Source organism: Trichomycterus rosablanca, chromosome 22, assembly GCF_030014385.1.
Source record: "Trichomycterus rosablanca isolate fTriRos1 chromosome 22, fTriRos1.hap1, whole genome shotgun sequence".
NCBI classification, from domain to species: Eukaryota; Metazoa; Chordata; class Actinopteri; order Siluriformes; family Trichomycteridae; genus Trichomycterus; species Trichomycterus rosablanca.
Window position 1 is genome coordinate 15,486,180 of NC_086009.1, and position 21,321 is coordinate 15,507,500.

At 42.2% G+C, this 21,321-nt stretch overlaps 1 protein-coding gene across 2 annotated transcripts in view; it reads right to left on the bottom strand.

The window, feature by feature from the left end:
• Positions 1 to 10,625: 10,625 nt before the first annotated feature.
• ttyh2l (tweety homolog 2, like) overlaps positions 10,626 to 21,321 on the bottom strand; it is a 53,248-nt gene continuing 42,552 nt past the window's right edge. Inside the window, exons 9-14 of one of the 2 annotated variants that reach the window (XM_063018988.1) lie at positions 20,933 to 21,025; positions 17,788 to 17,880; positions 17,569 to 17,711; positions 13,385 to 13,570; positions 13,129 to 13,207; positions 10,626 to 11,060 (exon numbers count right to left, since the gene is read on the bottom strand). In XM_063018988.1, coding sequence (XP_062875058.1) covers positions 10,980 to 11,060; positions 13,129 to 13,207; positions 13,385 to 13,570; positions 17,569 to 17,711; positions 17,788 to 17,880; positions 20,933 to 21,025 — 675 coding nt within the window. In that variant the 3' untranslated portion in view covers positions 10,626 to 10,979. Of the gene's footprint in view, positions 11,061 to 13,128; positions 13,208 to 13,384; positions 13,571 to 17,568; positions 17,712 to 17,787; positions 17,881 to 20,932; positions 21,053 to 21,321 lie in introns of both variants that reach the window. The other variant, XM_063018987.1, reaches the window with a different exon arrangement.

Here is a 21,321-nt window from a genome sequence, read left to right on the forward strand (position 1 = left end):
GGTTTGCACAGCAGCCGCTGCGTGTTAAGCGCTCACCGAGCTGCGCTAATACACCCCGACTACTCTCTCGGTTACAGGCCACGCCCACTTACAGCGGCTCCGCCCACAGGGCGTGTTCTTATATACCTGTTTCACACCGCCTCCTGAAGCGCAGTAACCATGGGAACACAACACCGTTCAGACAGCAACGCGTCGTGTTGTCTTGATGCTTCCTATTAAAAAATAAAGAAGTAATTTCATCCTTTCATCCAGGAGCCTCGGTTTCCTCCAGCAGTCCAAAGACATGCGGTCAAGGTTAATTGGAGACACTGAATTGCCCTATAGGTGAATGTGTGTGTGTGTGTATGTGTGGCGCCCCGTCCAGGGTGTTACAGGGTGCCTTGCGCCCATTGAAAAGCTGGGATAGGCTCCAGCACCCCCCCACGACCCTAACTGGATAAGCGATTAAGACAGTGAGTGAGTAAATGTGTGTGTGTGTGTGTGTGTGTCTGCCCTGCGATGGACTGGTGCCCCGTCCAGGGTGTTACCGTGTGCCTTGCGCCCATTGAAAAGCTGGGATAGGCTTGGATAAGCGGTTAAGACAGTGAGTGAGTGAGTATTGAATTCATTGAAGGGACAGTGCTTGCCTAGTGGGTAGAGCTTTGAGCTATCATTCAGAAGGTTGTCGGTTCAAATCCATGCCCTTAACCCTGTCTGCTTCAGGGGCGCCGCACAATAGCTGACCCTGCACTCCGACCTGCGGACTGTACACATGTATATGTATAAATTATTGGCTATGTCTGAGGAGGCAGGTGGGAGAAGACCTATGATGGATTGGTGCCCTGTCCAAGGTATTCATGCATAGCGCCCAGTGTTTTCCAGTAAAACCTGACCCGTTGTGACCCTGACCAGGATAAACTGGTTGATAAAAATAAGAAATATACAGTATATCTTATGTTTTGTACATATATGCTTAGTGTAGGGCAGTTGTAGCCTAGTGGTTAAGGTACTGGACTTGTAATCAAAATATCGCTGGTTCAAGCCCCACCACTGCCAGGTTGCCACTGTTGGGCCCTTGAGCAAGGCCCTTAACCCTGTCACAGTACTGAAAGTCGATTTGGATAAAAAACGTCTGCTAAATGCTGAAAATGTAAATGTCTAAATTAAATTTGATGGATATGAACTAAATGAACAAAGCATGTGAAATTACTCAGGGTCACGGGGGGGTTCTGGAGCCTATCCCAGCTTTTCAATGGGCGCAAGGCACACAGTAACACCTTGAACAGGGCGGCAGTCCATCACAGGGCAGACACACATACACGCACATATTCACCTCTAGGGCAAATTCAGTGTCTCCAATTAACCTGACTGCATGTTTTTGGACTGTCGGAGGAAACCGGAGCTCCCGGAGGAAACCCACGCAGACACGGGGAGAACATGCAAACCCGGACCGGACCGCCCCGCCTGGGGATCGAACCCAGGACCTTCTTGCTTGCACTTTGGCTGACCATCAAGGTTGAGATCCACTGCACTTAGTATAATATGATATAGTATAACTTGAGTTTTTCAATATTTTATATTTTAAAGTATTCTGATATGTTACTCTTTTGATATCTGACCAAGTTCCTAAATTTATTTACAGCTGAGAAGTCAGAATTCAGCCATGAATCTTTTTTCAAGGTTTTTTAGCCAGCGCTTATTTACATTTGATCTACTGCATGAGACACTCGACTAGACAGTAAGCTTTTTTGTTATGCCTCACTGAAGCACCAGAATTTTTCTAATATTTTTTAGTGTTGAAACACTTTAAGAGTCATAAACACAACATCGCTGCTAAAATTCATAGCTGTTGCTATGGAAACAATGACGTTTTATTTGTTGCGACTTTGGAGCTTCACAGAACAAATGCTTGAAACTGAAATATGAGCTTGTCTTAATTCTTTCTGCTTCAGGAGCAATTCATGATATACGTACAGTCTCATAAAATGTGTTGTTGAATCCCCGGGTCCTTTCTGTGAGGAGTTTGCATGTTCTCCTTTTGTCTGTGTGGGTTTCCTCCGGGAGCTCCGGTTTCCTTCCACAGTCCAAAAACATGCAGTCAGGTTAACTAGAGACACTGAATTTGCCCTATAGGTGAATGTGTGTGTGTGAGAGTGTGTGTGTGTGTGTGTCTGCCCAGCGATGGACTGCAGCCCTGTCCAGGGTGTTACTGTGTGCCTTGTGCCCAGTGAAAAGCAATACATTAAAACCACCTCCTTGTTTCTACACTCACTGTCCATTTTATCGGCTTCACTTACCATATATCCAGCCGACAGCGCCCCATGGGCAGCATCCTGTGACCTCTGATGAATGTCTAGAAGATGACCAACTCAAACATTTACATTTACATTTACATTTTCAGCATTTAGCAGACGCTTTTATCCAAAGCGACTTACACAATGAGCAGAACACGATGAGCAATTGAGAGTTAAGGGCCTTGCTCAGGGACCCAACAGTGGCAACTTGGTGGTGGCGGGGCTTGAACCGGCAACCTTCTGTTTACTAGTCCAGTACCTTAACCACTGAGCTATCACTGGCCCCGAACAGCAGCAATAGATGAGCGATCGTCTCTGACTTTACATCTACAAGGTGGACCAACTAGGTAGGAGTGTCTAATAAAGTGGACAGTGAGTGGACACGGTACTTAAAAACACAAATGAGATGTGTTGTTTTTAAAAAAGAAATAGGGATACTGATTCACATGCCCAAACCTGCTTCTCCTCACAATAGCTTGTAAGGTGCTCTTATCATCTGGAATCTAATCTCAACTACAAACTCTAATATCTGATTAAAGTTCTGACTCCAGTGTACCAGACAATGCAATAATGACGGCAGGTCATTGAACAAGGACACATACATTTACATTTGCAGCATTTAGAATACGCTTTTTTTTATTAGGGACTTTGACCCCAGGGCCTCTTGGGGGCCCTAGCCATGCTTTTGGGGCCCCTAGCCATGCTTTTGGGCCCTAGCCATGCTTTTGGGCCCCTTATGAAAATGGATGAGGCGTTGTGGCACTGCTCTGACTTTGACTTCTGGCTATTAGGGGTCCTAGGAAAGAGGGGGGCATATTTTTAGAGGGCCCTGGTTATGAGAGCCCCTACCAGGGGGCCCTAGAGAAGAGCAGGGCATACCATTAGAGGGCCCTTGATCAACTCTTTGCCCAGGGGCCCAGACTATCCTTAATCCGTCCTTGGTAGAACATTCAAGGATTTGAATGTTTAGTACCTTGCTTGTCTTTAAAAATGCCAGGTCCCATGATTCCAACACTAATTAAGCCTGATATAGTAAACAGAAATCTTTTTGAGCATTTCACACAAAAACATTACACCAACAGTCGAACATAAAAGGTGCTGGGATGCATTGGTGCTGTACCTTGCTATCATTGACCAACCCATACATTCTGCTCTCTACCAGAAAATCCTGGCCAATCATTAATGCCCCAATTTCAAACCTTAAGCTTCTTGGTTGTACTGCAGTCTTTTTTTTATGCGTTTTTCCCTCGATTTTTTTAGCGCGTCCAAATTATACCCAATTGCATTATGCTTCCTCCCTTCTGGTGCTGACCCCCTCCCTGATTTAGGAGAGCGAACTGACACACGCCCCCTCCGACACGTGTGCAGTAGCCGACTGCATCTTTCGACCTGCACAAGACGAGTTCATATGCGGATCAGCTTTGTGCACGTAGAGCCACACCCTGATCAGCATTATTCCTCTACTCTGTACAGACGCCATCAATCAGCCAGCAGAGGTCTTAATTGCATCAGTTATGAGGTCCCTATCCGGCTCCCTCCCTATATGAACAACAGCCAAACGTCGTTCATATAGCCGCCCAGCCCAGCTGGATGGCAGAGCTGACATTCGATAAGATGTATTCGAAGTCCCAGCTCTGGTGTGCTAGCGTATTTTACCGGTGTAGCACCTGAGCGGCTGCACTGTAGTCTTTAAACCAAAGTCAATGTAAAGCTAACTTGACTAGAAACAAGTAAACTTTGTATATTTTAAATGCCCCACATTGTGAGTGAGTCTGAGGGCTTTATGCGCTGATAAACTGACACCCTGTACGGAGTGTTTCACCAGTGAACCCGGTTTTCCCCAACCAAAATAACAACTACTAGAGATAAATGAATACATGTGGGTTAGGTTTAGGCTTAGAAAAATATCCAGCATACTCCAGCCCAAAAGGCTAATTTGCTTTGCAAATAAGCTGTTACAAGCAGTCTCATCAAAAATAAACCAAAGTCAAAGGTATGAACACGCCTATTCTACAGTTGAGTAAAAATGTGTTTCTGTTTTTAAATGTTTGGCTATTTTAAAGCATTTTTCATCATCATGTCATCCGAATACTGAAGGCTGGTACCGGGTAACTATTTAGGAATTGTTTGTAGGATGGCAGCATTAAAAATGGTAAAATTTTTGGCAAACTGGAAGATGTTGTGTGCATGAATGTCTATGTAATGTCTTTCTTTACATTACAGAAGTGATATAGGTTCCTGATTTGTGTGTGATCGAACCTTGAACAAACTTGAAAATGGAAAAAGGGAGCCACCCAGTGCTAGATTTTTGCAATACTGCATCTGACCTTAACAGAATCCCACCCTCTGGCTCAGAAGCCCCCTTGATGAATATATACGATCACTGAGTAATATGTTAACTTTGTAGTTATACACTTACTGACTGTAGCATATCTGTTACTCTGTACAATGTGTCACCCCCCATACCCACCTCACCCTTACTAAATGTTATCTGGGTGGTGGATCATTCTCAGCACTGTAATTGAGACTAACATGGTATAGCAGTGTTGTTGGAATTTTTAAACACAGTTTAAACTTAGTGGCCTTTTTATTAGGAATCCTAACAACACAGCTGCACCTGCTACCCTCATACAAGTACAACACACACTACCATGTTTGCATTCATACGTATATTGGGACAATCAGAAAGTCATCATCTTTTATAGGTATTTAAGAAAGAAAGAAAAGCATCCCCTACCCTTGGACATAACCAATAATCATGCCTGTGTAGACCCCTGGCTGGCTGATAGCAAGTAAACAGCACATTTACTTCATTTACCACCAGCAATTTATGCTAAATGCCGGAACACTGGAAGGACACCAGTCCATCATGAGGCTTCGGTCATCCCCCTACTCTCAGACGTAGCTAATCATGTCTGTGTAGGCGCCCGGCTGGCTGACAGCACATGCTAAGATTGTAATCCAGAACAGTAATGGCGCTACTATAGAACGTTGCAGCACTTGAGCACCCTAGAAAAAGGCACCAACAATCTATCTAATTATTGCTAATTATTTGCTGTAAAAGTTTATTAATGATTAATATTGTCCTTATGACATCCCAGAAGTGAAAAAAGGATCCTTTACATACAAATTAGGAACGTCCTGAAATGCTGCCACCACCAGTTTGTTACTGTTTGACGATAGTTTATGATGGTGGGTTACCATATTAGATTACAGTGGCACGCCACTGTGACTATACCTACCTATTAATAAAAACACCGACTTCAGCCTCCTGTGTCTCCCTTTTAATTCCTCCACTTCCTCAACGGACAGGATCTGTAGAAATGAGCTGTCATTAAAAGCCGTAATGAATTTTTACTTAATGAGTCTTACTTAGTCATAATTTTTAATAAGATTAAGTCTTGGGAAGTTGTTACGAATGTTAGCTATAAACAGTGCTGCAAATAAGCACAGTCTTTAAATCATGGGTAGCAGTGCATCACCAGGTTCTTTACAAACCCTAAATTAGCAAAGTTGTAGCCTAGAGGTTAAGGTACTGGACTGGTAATCAAAATGTCTCTGGTTCAAGCTTCACCACTGTCAGGTTGTCACTGCTGGACCTTTGAGCAAGGCCCTTAACCCTCAATTGCTTAGACAGCATACTGTCACCTTACTGTGTTTGTGGAAATGAACTGAAACAGTTCAAAATCAAGTCAGCGAACCAGAACAGACCCCATTCTGTGTCAGCTGATAAGTGCTATGAGTGCTAAAGAACCACAGTGATCTCACATCATGCATTATTCTTTCAGCAGTCATCGCCCACCGTCACGACCTTCACTTCAAACAGTGCAAAAAACAATTATCCACTTAAGTACTGATCGCTTTACTGTCTTCTCCTACCCTTCAATTATAAGTAGGACATGTCCACAGAGTATAATGTTCTTCAGGGTGTCACTCATTTGGATCAGTGCAGTCTCAGATGAACAGTGACGCACCTTCATGGCTTCCGTGTTGCTTATCTGGGTCTCAGTCTCATCCAGAAGCTGAGCAAGAGCAAGATGTCCACTTCATCTTCATGCATATTTATTTTTTTGACATGAATATGACAGGCAGGCATGGAGAGTAGCCACCAACAGATGTCAGGACAAGCCAGGAACTGCTGACAGTTTGCTGCGCAGCCAAGACTCATTGACACCACAGGACAGAAGGGCCACTGTGGCTTGAATTGTAGATCATTTTAATACTGGTGGTGCATCAAACCCTTCTGTGTATTTAGGGACTGCTTAACTGCATGCCAGTCTTAGTGCCCATGTTAACTCCTATATAATTATTATATTACCAGTTTCCTATACCTTTAAAGCCCTCAAGCCATTAAAGTGATGCCTACTTTTTTAAAGAGAAATGAAACTGACACAAAATAACGAAGGACACGCTGGCACACCAGAGCTGGGATCTCGAATACATCGTATCGAGTCTCAGCTCTGCCTGCCGGCTAGGCTGAGCAGCCACATGAACAACGATTGGCCTGTTGTTCATATAGGGGTGGGTTAAGCCGGATAGGGACTCTATTATAACTGATGCAACTACGACCTCTGCTGGCTAATTGATGGCGCCTGCACGGAGACGGTGAGAGAGTGCGGATCAGGGTGTGTCTCTCCGTACACAGAGCTGGTCCGCAGCTGATCTCGTCTAGTGTAGGTGACAAAATGCATACGGCTGCTGCCCACGTGTCGGAGGGGGCGTGGGTTAGCTTTGTTCTCCTCAATCAGAGCCGGGGCAATTGGATGCGCTAAATGTCAGGAGAAAAAAGGGGAGAAAAAATGCATAAACAAGGACAGGCTACTATACTTTCACGAGAAAAATTAAGCTATAGATTAGGACGGCTTTGTACATGATGAGCATTTACGCTTTGTTTACTGCCAGGCTGGGCGCACATTGTGGCTTACCACGGCTTTTATGCCTCTTGCATAATACGTTGTCATTTGAAAACGTGAGGAAATAAAAAAATGGACGTGGATTAACAAATCCTTGTTGCATTAAATCTTATTAAAGAGCTACGAAGCCACGACAGGCAAAATATACCCTCCTCTGATGCGACTGGGGTCCCCAGCAGCAGAAGACTGCTTGGCTAAGTTTAATTGAGAGAAAAAGGGACCCACCACTGCCAGATTGCCACTGTTGGGCCCCTGAGAAAAGCCTTTAACCCTCAATTGCTTAGACAAAATACTGTCACAGTACTGTAAGTCACTTTGGATAAAAGCGTCTGCTAAATGCCAAAAACGTAAATGTAAATATCTATCCACCCACCATTCATGTTTAAATCAATACCTAAACAATCTGAACCTGACTGTGATCCTGAAAACACTGTTCTTCACTGTGAGGTGGAGCATGCTGGGAGGACTGCATCTTCAGATATTCTGTTCCTCTTCATTACAGAACTCAGCATTCACATGAGGATCATTTCTGAGCTCTGTTAAACAGTGTAGGTGTAGCTTAAAATACAGAGAGAGTAAAACACATGATTTATTAAGGTCTTACATAAGCAAAACACAAAGTAGAAAACATCAGGAATTAAAGAATTAAAAATGCATTATTATTATTAATATTTTTTTAAATGTTGTTTTTCAGTGGGATAAATCTATATCCCCTATAAAAAGCACCAAGCTGCTCTGCTATATTCACACAGTACGTCATTCAGTTCATACATTTGATTCATTAGAGGGTTCTGGTGTTGTTTCACCAGGGGCCATAACAAAATGAGTCTCATGGGCAGCATACATGCATTAACGTTCAGTAATAACAGGCTTATTGTATAAACTATACTGGGTGCAGGCACGTGCACAGATAGACCCCTAGTGGTGCTCAAGCACCTGCCCTTTTGCAATGGATGAGAAAAGTGCCCTTTCTGCTGGAGCACAATTTTTTTCTACATTCATCAATATTTAAAATGAGGAATAATTTTGCTAGGTAATGAACATTACAAACTAATATATGTAGAAGGCTAAATATAATGCTCTATGATATAGAACAGCATACAAAAAATGATGAATAAATAGGAACATTTTATTTAGCTGTCTATTTGATTTTATTGGCATAATAAAAGGCCCATTGTTAACATGAACTACCCAAAGTGGGTTTCTGATTTGAAATCAAAGGTAGGTCTTAAGTTGAGCTACATGACAGTCTGGTGAGGTAAATTGATACTAGTAATGGTATATTATTAGTGTAATGCTTCAACTCTGTCAGAAAACAGTAAAATGATGTATACTGTGTTCTCCCCTTTATAGAGATTTAGTAAGTAACTCTTGATTGGGGCGGCACGGTGGCTAAGTGGGTAGCACTGTCGCCTCACAGCGAAAAAAGGTCCTGGGTTCGATCCCCGGGTGGGGTGGTCCAGGTCCTTTCTGTGCGGAGTTTGCATGTTCTCCCCGTGTCTGCGTGGGTTTCCTCCGGGTGCTCCGGTTTCCTCCCACAGTCCAAAAACATGCCACTAGGCTAATTGGAGACACTGAATTGTCCCATAGTTACCTAGCCGCTGGGATGCACTGACCAGTGCATTGTAGTGCCAGTCCCAAGCCTGGATAAATAGGGAGGGTTGTGTCAGGAAGGGCATCCGGCGTAAAAACTGTGCCAAATCCCGCCGGCGACCCCTAAAAAGGGAAGAAGCCGGAAATGCCGACCCCGTAACCGAAAAACGGGACAAAAGGCTGAGGAACAAGAAGAAGTAAGTAACTCTTGATTATTATGCACAACATTGATTTATCTCATTTACAATTATTATTTAATATATTGTTTGGTTATTAAAAAGCAATTTGATCATTTGAGTTATTTGATTAGATGTGTATTGATTGTGTTAACAAAAATAAATATATAAGTTAAATATCCTACTGTGTGTGTTTTCTTTTATTTATTTATTAATAATTTTGGCAATGTTTCTTTTGGCTTGAGCACCTGCCCCCAAAAATGTCTGTGCACGTGCCTGACTGGGTGCATTACTTCAGGATATGGCAACTCACACGTGACCTGTGCATCTTTCATTATTCGAAGACATTTGAAGACAGTACATTTTTATTGCATTGCAGCTGTGCATTTATGTACAGAAGCTCTGTGAAAAGCAGCAATGCTACAACTCCATTCCAAAAAAAGTCGGGACAGTAGGAATATTGTAAACAGCTCGATAAAAAGCACTGTAATGTGGCCGAATCAGGCAAATCTCAATGGCAGCAGTCGTCCTATTATAAGATGGGTACGTGTTGGCTATAAAAAAAATGACATGGTCAGTAACAAATGTACATTCTGTGGCATTCGGATAACGCTTGACTGTTATCAGGGTGCCCAATGTGTGCCAATAAAACATTAAAACCACTAGGTGCATTATGGATGCATTTATAAATGCACCTGAGTATGCGTGTCATAAAAATGCCAATATTTTTTCAATCTTTAACTTCGGATTTCAGTTCTTGATTGTGTTTTTTTTTGCTCTTGTATTTGACATGTGCCCCCAGATGCTGTTTTTACATTTATGCTTTTTTACCACAGTACGAAATGGGTATTTGAGTTACCCTAGCCTGCTGTTAGCTCAAAATTCTCTGCCCATTCTTTTATAATGTCTGATTATAAACAAGGCATTTTCTGCTTGCTGAACTGCCACTCACTGGATGTTTACACTATCGTGTGTGAACTCCAAAGCCCAGTGGAAAAGCAGTTTCTGACATACGTAACCCAGCCTTGTTACATCGGCAAACACACCATGGGACTCGGATTATATTTTTTTCCCATTCTGATGTTTGACATTAATATTAACATGTGTGTACTGTATTTGCATGGCAATTCTGCTACATGAATGTATATAGCCAAATGTATTTGGACACCTGACCCTGAGCTTGTTGGACTTCTCATTTCAGTTCTATTTAAATGGGATTAAAGTAGAGTGACCTCTGTGTTATCTATTCAGCTATAACAGTCACTCTTCTGAGAAGGCTTCTATGTCTATGGGAATTTGTGCCCATGCAGGCTTTTGTGAGACATTAAAGCCTCAACTGATGTTCCATAGCTGCTCAGTGAGGCTGAGGTCAGGGCTCTGTGGAGGCCACTGGAGTTTCTTTAAACCAAGCTTCAGTCATGATGAACAGGAAAGGGTCTTCCCTAAACTGTTGCTGCTGGAATCATTTTGGAATCTCCTTTACACATTTAATAACCTGTTAGTGACTGTTGTGGCTGAAACACATACATTCAAGAATAAGAAGGAGTGTCCCAATACTTTTGTCCAAATAGTGTATGTGTGAATGTGTACAGAGACCCAGTCAAGTATCAAAATCATTCACTTATTAAATAATCTTCAAACATTATACAAGTGAAGCAATCTAAGCCAATATATAAGACATTTCTATGTGGTGCCGTGTCTTAAATGCAATAAAATATGCATGAATGGGAATAAATCAGCTCCACTTCAGTGCAGTCGTGGAGATGAAGGCCTTTTTGTTGCAAATTTTCTATTTTGACATACATGTAACTGTACTAAGTAAAAAAAAGCTTGGATGTGTGTAGCTATTTTACAGAGTTTGCCCGGAAGACACGCTGCATCATATGAGTCTCTTAAGAGTCTTTCGAATCCCCCGTCGAGTGAGGAAGAAAGAAACGCACCCCCACGGGCGTCCCTGGTTCAAGTATGGAGTAAAAGTCTTCCACGGTAAGCGTGGGTGCTTCAGCGGAGGGGTCACCCGCACTCTATACCTGGAGGTCCCTTCCGAAGTGTCTGATCTGGGCATCAGTCATAGACAGGTATGTGGTCCTCATGCTGGGTGAATACTGAGGGGAGAAAAGGAAACAGAACACATATAGAAAGTTTATTTGCTTCTGTTTTAATGTCTGGACATGATGGATGGAGCTACTCTGTGTTAGCAGGTTGTTAATACAGTGAGATGGATCGCTTGAACAACATGGGTGAAGAGGTTAGTCAGGGAAGTGTTCGGATACTGAAGTAATAACACAGTGGTGGAGTAAAACCACTGTGTAGTACAGCGCTAGCTTAGCAATAGCTGGTTTGATTAGTCTGTTTTACTAAAGCTAGTGTAGTGAATGCTGTGACTCTCTGTATCCACAGGTTGGTATAAAGAACCAACCGGCAACTATATGCAAGTGGAGCAGTATGGTACCAACCCTTCATGCCTGTCACCTGACATTTTCTCTTCTTTTGATTGGTTAATGTCTTGCTACCTAGCCTGAACCAAACTATACATCTGAGCAGTGGTTCAAGTTCTGGTGGTGAGTGAGCCTAAGTAAATCCCAAATTTGCTGGCTAACTAGGAAATCCATCTTGCTTCATGATAGCAGCCTCAGTTTTGCTTGCAGACCAAGTAAATCCAGCCTGGTGGGAATGCAGTATGGAGAGGACAGAGGGCAAGGGCAGGTCATTTCTGAACTTGTGAAGGAGCCCACTTACTGTTTTTAAATGTCTTGTTAAATGTCCAGATATGATCAATATAAAAAGGAAAAGAAACACCATCATGTTAAATACTTATTGATTGTATTTATACACACTCAAAATAATTAACGATTGCAGCATTTAGCAGATCCTTTTTTCTAAAGCAGACCTGTGTGATTCAGATCATGAGCAATAAAAAGGGTTTGTTGTTGGGTCACGAATGACAGGAGCTCATATACGCTTTTCATGACATGTATAGTTTACCTGTACAAGCCTAACCCTGTTTGACTCATTGAGTGAATGAGTGTGGTGGCACGGGGAACTAGGGAGTCCAAATCTAGAGCTTTCGAGTGGCACAGCAGTCTATTACGACATGATCGGCTGTGTCTGGTTTGGGGCCAAAGCCCTATGAAGGATTGGTGCCCTGCCTTGCGCCCAGTGTTTCCCTGTGGAAGCAGGATAAATGTCCCAACTTTTCTGGAAATGGGATTTGTATGTGCCCTTAACTATCATGTTCATTTGGTTAATTGGTTCATTGGGTAACTACAGTAATTTAAAAATAAACAAAAATAAAACTGCTTTACAGATTAAACAAACTGAGGATGGGACAAATAATTTAGTGCACTGAATTAACTTATATGTACACAGTGTATATAATAATAAATATATAATATGATGCTGTCAAACTGCAAATAAAGAAACTAATTAATCTTCGCTAAAGATAGGAATGTTCTTGCTATTATATATTTGTTGTAGTATGAGTAGTATTCATTAATGTATACATAATAATAACTATCATCATGCGTATTAAATGCAGGCTATAGGGGGTTTTATTGAGGTCTTATTTTAACAAAGATTCTGTAAACGAGTTAGCACTCTAAGCCCTCAATGCAGTGGCGTAACTAGGAGCTCATGGGCCCCCTAAACAAATTTCATATATATATATATATATATATGTTTTATTTTATATATATCATGTTTGCTATATATTTCCTTTTTGGCTTGCCATAATACATGCAGCCAACGGTGGGCAGTGAGGTGGGTGGTTGAGTTTATGAGTTCATGTCGTGGAGGCCCCCCCCCCGTGGTTACGCCACTGCCTCAATGTCCATTCTGTCTAATCAATCTTCTAACAATGAACCTGGACCAAGTGCTTAACTTTCTGCCTGCTGCGGATTGAACAAACTCTCAGGAATCTATAAATCCCAAATTTGGGAAATGAAAGTGCTGCATCAAAAAAACAGGTGACTGTTGACAAAGCAACAGTAAAAGATGGAAAAAAAAATGAGCTAATGCATAAAACAACCACAAGATGTCAGTGTTGCAACATCATACAACATGTCATGTTCACCAGCGCATGCGCGTCAGTAAAAACTCTGAGAAATCAGAGTTTCTCAGATGTTCTACGCTTGCTCATATTTAGCCTTTACAAAGAAATTTGAATCATCATACCGAGGGTGGAGGTGAACCTCTTCCGATCAGTGGCACGTTTTCATAGCGGGGATTCTCTCCAAACAGCGATGCTTGATTCCTAAACCAGGAACAGATTCCAAAACAAGGAAGGTTGCAGTTTATTCATCTGCAAAATGAACCCCAGAAATCCCCTCCTTAAAACACTGAAATTAGAACTTGGTTCCATATAACGCAGTGCAGGAAGGCCATGTGACATGATGTCCATTCTCCGCTGTAGTGGGTGGGGATAACTCACATGTACTCTGGAGGGGGAGGATTGGAGGCGGCTGGAGGTGGTGGATGCAGGCTGGTCTGGCTGCCCAGGCTGCTGCTGTAGCTGCAGAAGCTGTGCACGTTAGTACGGTTCGGGTTGTAAGGGGCCATGCGGCGTCCTCGTGGGTTAAACGGGTCCTCCTCGTCTATGTCGTCGTAGTTCCTGCCCCTGTGAGTGCGGGATGAACAAGGACTTGAGCAGTTGTACACATGAGCATTAGGGTGGCCGGCCGTCCGGCTTTAGGTCGGACAGTCCGGTTTTCCAGCTGCCAGTCCTCCGCCCATGCAACGCTAGGACGGACACTTAAAAATCCTCCTTTTGGAGGGAACTGGTTACATTCAGTGTTGCCAACTCCTCAGTAAGGAAAGTAGCTATTGGCTGTCCTAAAAGTCGCTAGAAGTCGCTAAATGACGTCATTGCCTAATTTGCATATGATCCATTTGCATGTAATTGACGCTGTAGAAGAGGAATAACATCGTGGGAAAGACAAAAAGTGGGTAAAAAAAACACCCTAAATATGTTTAGAACTACAAATGAACATTCTTCTGTTAATTCGTGGTTTGTTTTTGTTTTTTAAGAAAATACTGAGCTACTCTGGGCAGGGTTGCCAGATTGCGACAGTAATTTTCAGCCAAAATGCATGAAAAAACGCCCAAAACACAGGATAAGCAGATGGTGTTTAGCATTTCACAAATAATAAACCAGTTAAACCATCATGACCTACAAATTAATATCTTAAAATGTACAGATCAGTAATTATACATTATAAAGGACAAATTTTTTTTGCTTGCATGTCTTTAAAGTAGCCTGCCAAGTTTGTAAAATGCATTATTTGTTAGGACACACAACCAGGGATGGATTGGCCATCGGGAGGGTCGGGAGTTTTCCCGGTGGGCCGCTCTGTATGTGGGCCGCTGAGAGAGTGAAAAATACATTCTGTTTTAAATATTCCTGAATAATAATCCTGAAGTGTGCATTGGCCCACCACAGTCTCCTCGCTGCATGTCCATTGGCCAATCACAGAAATGTCCCTCCCCCAGGATAAACCGTAATCACAATCACCAGTACAAAAACTATGAATGAGTGCGAGATGGAGAAAGGGTCGAAAAAGCGTAAAGGAGCTGCAGAAAAAGCCCGTGATAAAAAACAGAAAAAGCTGCAAGCAGATGCAGAAAAGTGCAGGAAAAAGTAAACACTATCTTGTCCTCTATATAATACAGAACGGAAAATGCAGCTGTTCAGGACATTTTTAGTGATTATGTGCATAGCTCACATGGTTAATTTCCCTTGTCAACATATAAAGTATTTATTTCTTTGCTCATCGGAGCAATGCACTTATTTGGAACAAACGTGAATCACGTGTGAATAAAAGTGCGAAAAAAGCATATTTACCAGTGTTAAAGGTTTAATGAAAGAAAGGTTTAATTTTATTTCTTGCGGTTTAATGAGACAGGATGGGGAAATCCAATAGAACCATTTAAGAAATTGTAAATTGTATGTGTGTGATAGATGGATAGAACTATTAATCCCAAAGGAAAGTGTTCGAAATATATATATTTGTTTGTAGTTATTTTTTTATTATTTATATTTTTATTATAGTGAGTTATTAACTTTAGTGGTAAGATAGATGAAAACTATTAATATCAATCATCTAACATTTGATTAGGGGGTGATATGTATGGCGCGATGTGCTTGTAGTGGGCTGGTCAAGAAAAAAGTCCAGGGCTGAATTTTGTTCCCAGTCCAGCCCTGCACACAACCCTTTGCATGTAAATAAAAATAAACTTGCAAGCAATGAAAGTTCAACCTCTCGTACATATGAGACTTGCTTACCTTCATATTCAACTCAAATCACTTGTCTAACATATGAATCAGTGTATTTATGGGCGTGGCAACAGTGTCTTGGACTGGAAAGAATAACCTGTCAATCAAACTTTTGACAACGGTTTGGATGTGGTGGGAGAAAGGAGACCTATTTATATTCCACCTGCTTTAGCAATAGCTTTTTTTATTTATATTTTAAGCTGCCAAAATAATTACAAACCAGCCCAAATTTTGTCCACCTGCCAAAGTGTGTTTTTCCCTGCCAATTTCCAACAAAATCCGCTCATTTTGGTGGAAACCCGCCCAATCTGGCAACACTGACTGTGATACTGACCGCCCGTGCTTGAGGACAGTAACTGCAGAACAATGTGTGTTTTCACGTTCGAGTCTCCAAAAGTCTCCAATAACACCAGAAAAAGTCGCTAGATTTGTCGCTAGTCGCTTTTTTGAAAAAAAGTCGCTAAATATAGCGACAAAGTCGCTAAGTTGGCAACACTGGTTACATTTTTGATCAATATTATCTGTCATTGGCTCGGGTACGTGTCAAAACGAATGCTCGCCCACCACTGGCCAATCGCAGAAGGTCCGCCCTCTAAATGCTAGTCTGTGATTGGGTGGTTGAATTTCGCCCGCCCGCTCTGTTCTGCATACACCTCTACCTGAGTCAATTAGTAAACTTTTGCAGGCAGCGAGGAACAGACTTAAATATCAAAATTAGACACAATATGGTGAGTAAAACAGTAATTTGTTACAGAATTCTTGCTGAAATTGGTCAAAAACTCATGGGTTATATGGGTAATGGTTTCATCCTGTGTGTTGCAGTATCATGCCCCCCTGTTCCTGGTATGACGTCCTCCTTTTGGGGTGTAATGTCCTATGAATGTGGCCACCCTAATGAGCATGCCTACCATTCCTCTTGATTTTGCTTTAAAAGAGGGTGTGGCTTTGTTGGCTCAGGTAAAGTGTTAAAGTGCTGGACTAGTGATCAGAAGGTTGTTGGTTCAATTCCCAATAATGTGGCATAATGGACATTATCTGTGCCAAAAAAAAGCCAACTGATAAAACAATAGACCTATAGGTGGAGCTAACGTACTGGCATAGCTTGATTTTCTCATCTGTGTTTTCTCAAGGGTGTTTGCGAGATGATTTTGCATTATCCATTCATTCCTTCATGGTCTGTTTCACCACAGCTTTATCTTGGTCGGGGTCGCGGTTGGTCTGATTTATTCCTGTTTCGTTACTGTTAATCCAGAACGTTTCCTTCTGTGGCTTCTTTCTTACCATCAGTTTTTCTATTTTCAATTCAGCCAGCAGTTTCCCTGCCATTTCACTGAACTCTGAAATGGTTTTAAGTCTTTTAAGTCTAGCTTGTGTACTCATCATTCACTCTATTTAAGTATGTGGACTCCTGCCCGAAAGCTGGCCGCCCCACTCCAAAACCATGAGCGCAAAAATAAAGTTGCAGCGGTTACAGCCTCCACTTTGCTGGGAAGATTATTTCCACAGTTAAAAGAGTCTTTGTAAGGTCAGACACTGATGTTGGATGAAGGCCTGGCTCACAATTCATCCCAAAGGTGTTCAATCAGGTTGAGGTTGACAGAGTATGTATTTATGCACCGTAGTCATTTCATCCTGGTCAAGGGTGTATGTAGCAGGTCCTGTGCACTGCGTACACTCACTGCAGGGCTTCGCTATTCCTCCAAGACATCGCCAGTCAAGTCTGTGTAGACACCCGGACGTCTGATAGCACTGCTGTATAATAAAACAGCTATAATAGATAGCTGTGCCACCTAAGCGCCAACCTATATTCTTCTTTTTCTTCAATTGCTTCATCCTGGTTTGGGTCACAATGGCCTATGGCCTAAAAAACACTGGTTGCATGGTGGTTATACTCGCTGGACTGGGCGCCAGTCCATCACAGGAGAAGATCACACACTTACACATTCACTCACTCATTCATACCTATAAACAACTAAGAGCAAGAAAACCACCTGCGTGTTATATAGCAGTAGTATTTTAAAGTGGTATCTATTTTGGGGATGGTGGTAGCCTAGTGGGAAGAGCTTTGGGCTTTGGGTTAGAATCCCAGCTCTGCCACTGTTGGGCCCTTGAGCAAGGTCCTTAACCCTGTCTGCTCCAGGGGCACTGTACAATGGCTGACCCTGCACTCTGACCCCAGAATTTCATTCTACTGTACATGTGTATATGTATGTATGACAGATAAAGGCATTATTCATTCATTACAACACTACCAGGGTAACACATTCTCATTTCCTGTTGGCCTGTATTTAACACCACTAAACAAAATCCAACTTCTCGGACTAAAGCCTTGAGGTTTTTACCTGTTCACTATGAGGAGAAACGCCCGCGGGATAGCGCACAGCATGGCACTGAAAGCACACGCTGCAAGCATGGAGAAGAGGCAAAGGTAGAGCATGCCCTCCACGCCGTCGTAACACACTCCCACCAGGGCGTCGAGGTAATCCTGCCGTGGAAACATTGACAGTTTAGAGTCCCAGGTGCTGGAGGAGTATGTTGTTCGTTAAAGAGCAGATGCTCACCTTATTCAGGCTGCGGCAGTCCAGCAAGGCGGTGAGCTGATTCAAGCTGAACTCGGTGGTATTCAGGAGGCCTTGAATACCCAACAGATCCCTCTGATGAAGAAAAGATACATGCTTGAATTACAAAGAACGAAATACCACACCTGATACACTTAAAATGGTCTATGCGAGCTGATTTTTAACTAGGGCTTATTGATTATTGCATCTTTTAAATGAACAACATAATACTGGTAGTTCATTTTGCCTTAATGAATCTTTACAGATAAAATTACAATTAGAATAAAATTACAATCAATGTAAATACATTAACTTTGTACTAGGGCTGGGCGATTTTGCAAAAAAAAAAAAATCTCGCTTATTTTAATATTATTACCGATTGTCGATTACGATTGTTTTGTTCTTGTATAATGCAATTGAAAAAAGACTCAAATTCCTTTTTTTTTTTTGCATTTTAATTTAAAAGACTGCAGAAGTGAAAAATAGTAACAGCACCACCTGTAATAATCATTTCAAGAGACTCAAACTTTATAACGATAACGATATAACAATAATTAAAACAAAATAGAAATCTTAATAAGCTATATCCTTTATAAGAATAGCTCACACACAACCCTTACTTTAAATATTGTGCAGCAGAACCTCCTTACAATAGGAAAAGTGCAAAACTACAAAAAGTTCTTTACAGGTTTCTTAAAAGGAACACGAGCCTGTGAAGTGAAGTGAGTCTGTATCAGTATCTAGGCGGGGGGGGGGGGGGGGGGGGGGATCAAGTAATCACTCTGCTCAGCTTTGATTTTGTCCTCTTGTGACTGGGGGGTGGATGGAGGGGGCAAGTTCTGCTTCTAACAATATAGACTACAATTCCCATGCTCCCACGGACTGTCACGTGACTAGCACATGTCCCCGGTCGGTCAATTCTGATCGCGCTCATCGGCTCCGGAGTTGTGATTCAGTTCGGCTGTGTTTGATTCAGTGGCACTTGTTGTCTTCCGTTTACTGTTTTAGTTTTCGCTGGTTTTGGACTCTACCTGATTTTGTACCCCGTTTTTGCCCTTTTGATATTAAACTTTCCCTGATTTATATTCCGCGAGCGTCTGCTCAGTTTCTGCCTCGTGACATGTTAGTATTTTAATTAAAATATAAAGTATGTAAACAATCACGATTGTCACATTTCTAACATCGGGTGAAAACGTTCATGCGAATTAACCGAATTAATCGTGAAAATCACCCAGCCCTACTTTGTACCACTTGTGTGATTTATGAAGCCTGGAAAATATTGTATTAATGCAATTTATAAATATAAAGCAGTACAGTCGAATCCGGTTAATTGGACCACCGGTTAATCGGACCAGCCGCTTATTCGGACCGAATCCTAAAGTACCGAAACAAATCCTATTATGTACGTGTAATGTTATTCGCTTATTTGGACCAAAATTCCGTTTAATCGGACCAAAGAACGTGAGAGCGAATAAGAAAAAGAAGCCACAAGTCGCCACTTAGAGCGGATGCAAAGTGGGTCAGTGAGATATGGGAGGATTCCTGGGCTCCCCGGGAGAATTTATGCTTTTATCAAAGGTCAGGAAATCCGAAAAGTTGTGTTGACAAGAGCAAAACCAGCGGGAGGTGAACACGCCCACCACTTTCTTTCCCACAACGAAGCACCCAGTAGCCAGCAGCGTGGTTATTGGATCCATCTGCATCTCCGCTTTTCGGCGAAATGAAGTCAAGCGTAAACAAGAGTGTCCGGCAACACGTGCAAGGAATTCCCTCCTGTCAATCACGATTAAAGTCTACACGAGAAAGCTATCATTCCACTATCATTCCTTGTAACATAGGGCATGTTCATGTAATCGGACCAGCCGGTTATTAGGACCAAAACTATCGCGTCCCGATGTGGTCCGATTAACCGGATTCGACTGTATTACTGAAGGATAGTTACTATTCTGATACATGTTTTAGACTGTCAAAAACTAACAGATACAGGGGCGCTCAGGTGGCACAGCAGTAAAGCACGCTAGCACACCTGCTACCGGCAGGCTGGGTGCCTACACAAACAATGATTGTCTCAATCGCAGGGAGGGTGCCGGAGAGGATTCCTCATAACTGATGCAATTACGGCCTCTGCTGGCTGATCGATGGCACCTGCACAAAAACGGGGGATAATGTGCTCAGGGTGTGTCTCTCCGTACACAAACCTGATCCACATATGAACTCATGTCGTGCAGGTGAAAAGATGCAGTCGGGTACTGCACGTGTCGGAGCGGGCGTGTGTTAGTCACGGCTCTACTCGTTCAGGAATGGAGGTCAACAACAGTAGAGAGGAAGCGTACCTAGTGATGCCATTTGGTTCTACAGATGGAACCAAACCAAACCATTTGTTTATAGCACATCAAGCCAAGAGAATCTCATCCCTATATCCAATGTGACACCCTGTGGTATATGATCTCAGGATATTATCAGCAGGTCCTTCAATGCAGCCTTTTGATGGTGGTTGGGGTTGATATGGGCACTTTGATTGGCCTACGATTACGTAATGCATAATCCACGCTCTGTATTACCATTATCACCTCTTTATCACTATTATCATTATCTGCAATTTAAGTCACAGTAGCTCTACTGTTGGTCTGTCCCAAACAAGATAGGCTTTGTTGCCCTTTGGCGTCAATGACTCTCTGTTTGTGGTTTGTCCCTCCTCAGTCCATTGCTGGTAGGTTCTCACAATGGCTTTATGTGTGCAACTGTGAGCCCTGATAATTTGAACCTTATCAAAGCTGCTGGGATCTTTGATCCTCGCCATATCTGATGCATGCAACAAGTCTGCTACAAGCAATGTTATCAGCCCAACATACTATATGACTGACAGTGACTGGCTGCAATTGTTGCAAAATAGACATTCCAAACTGACATTCTTATTTCAGGGAATTGGTCATAATGTTTTGGCTCATCTGTGTCATTCATTGGATCACCCAATATTAATGTTAATGTTAATTAACTATTTTAAAAGCTACAGACAATCTTTGTATTAATAAGGAAATATTATAAATGTGAATTTCTTAGCAACTAGCCCTTAGCTACATATATGATGTATTACATTGTGCATTCAAATCAGTTCCAGAACGTAAGAAGTAGACATGTAGAGTTTTACCTGAGCGGTGGGAAAGATGCCGACAGAATACTGCAATAAGCCCTGCACCTGAATTTGCATGGTCGTCAAAGACCTCTGGAAAAGTGTCAGAGACTGCAACACATGGAGAAGACAAACTGACTTTTCTAATCATTTAACCCTCCTATTTTATTTGGGGTCCGTTTGTCTGCCTGCCTATCTGTCTGTCTATCTATCTGTCTGTCTATCTATCTGTTTATCTGTCTGCCTGTCTCTATCTATCTGCCTGCCTGTCTGTCTATCTATCTATCTATCTATCTATCTATCTATCTATCTATCTATCTATCTATCTATCTATCTATCTATCTGTCCGTCCGTTTGTCTGTCTGCCTGTCTCTAAATCTGTCTGTCTGTCTGTCTGTCTGTCTGTC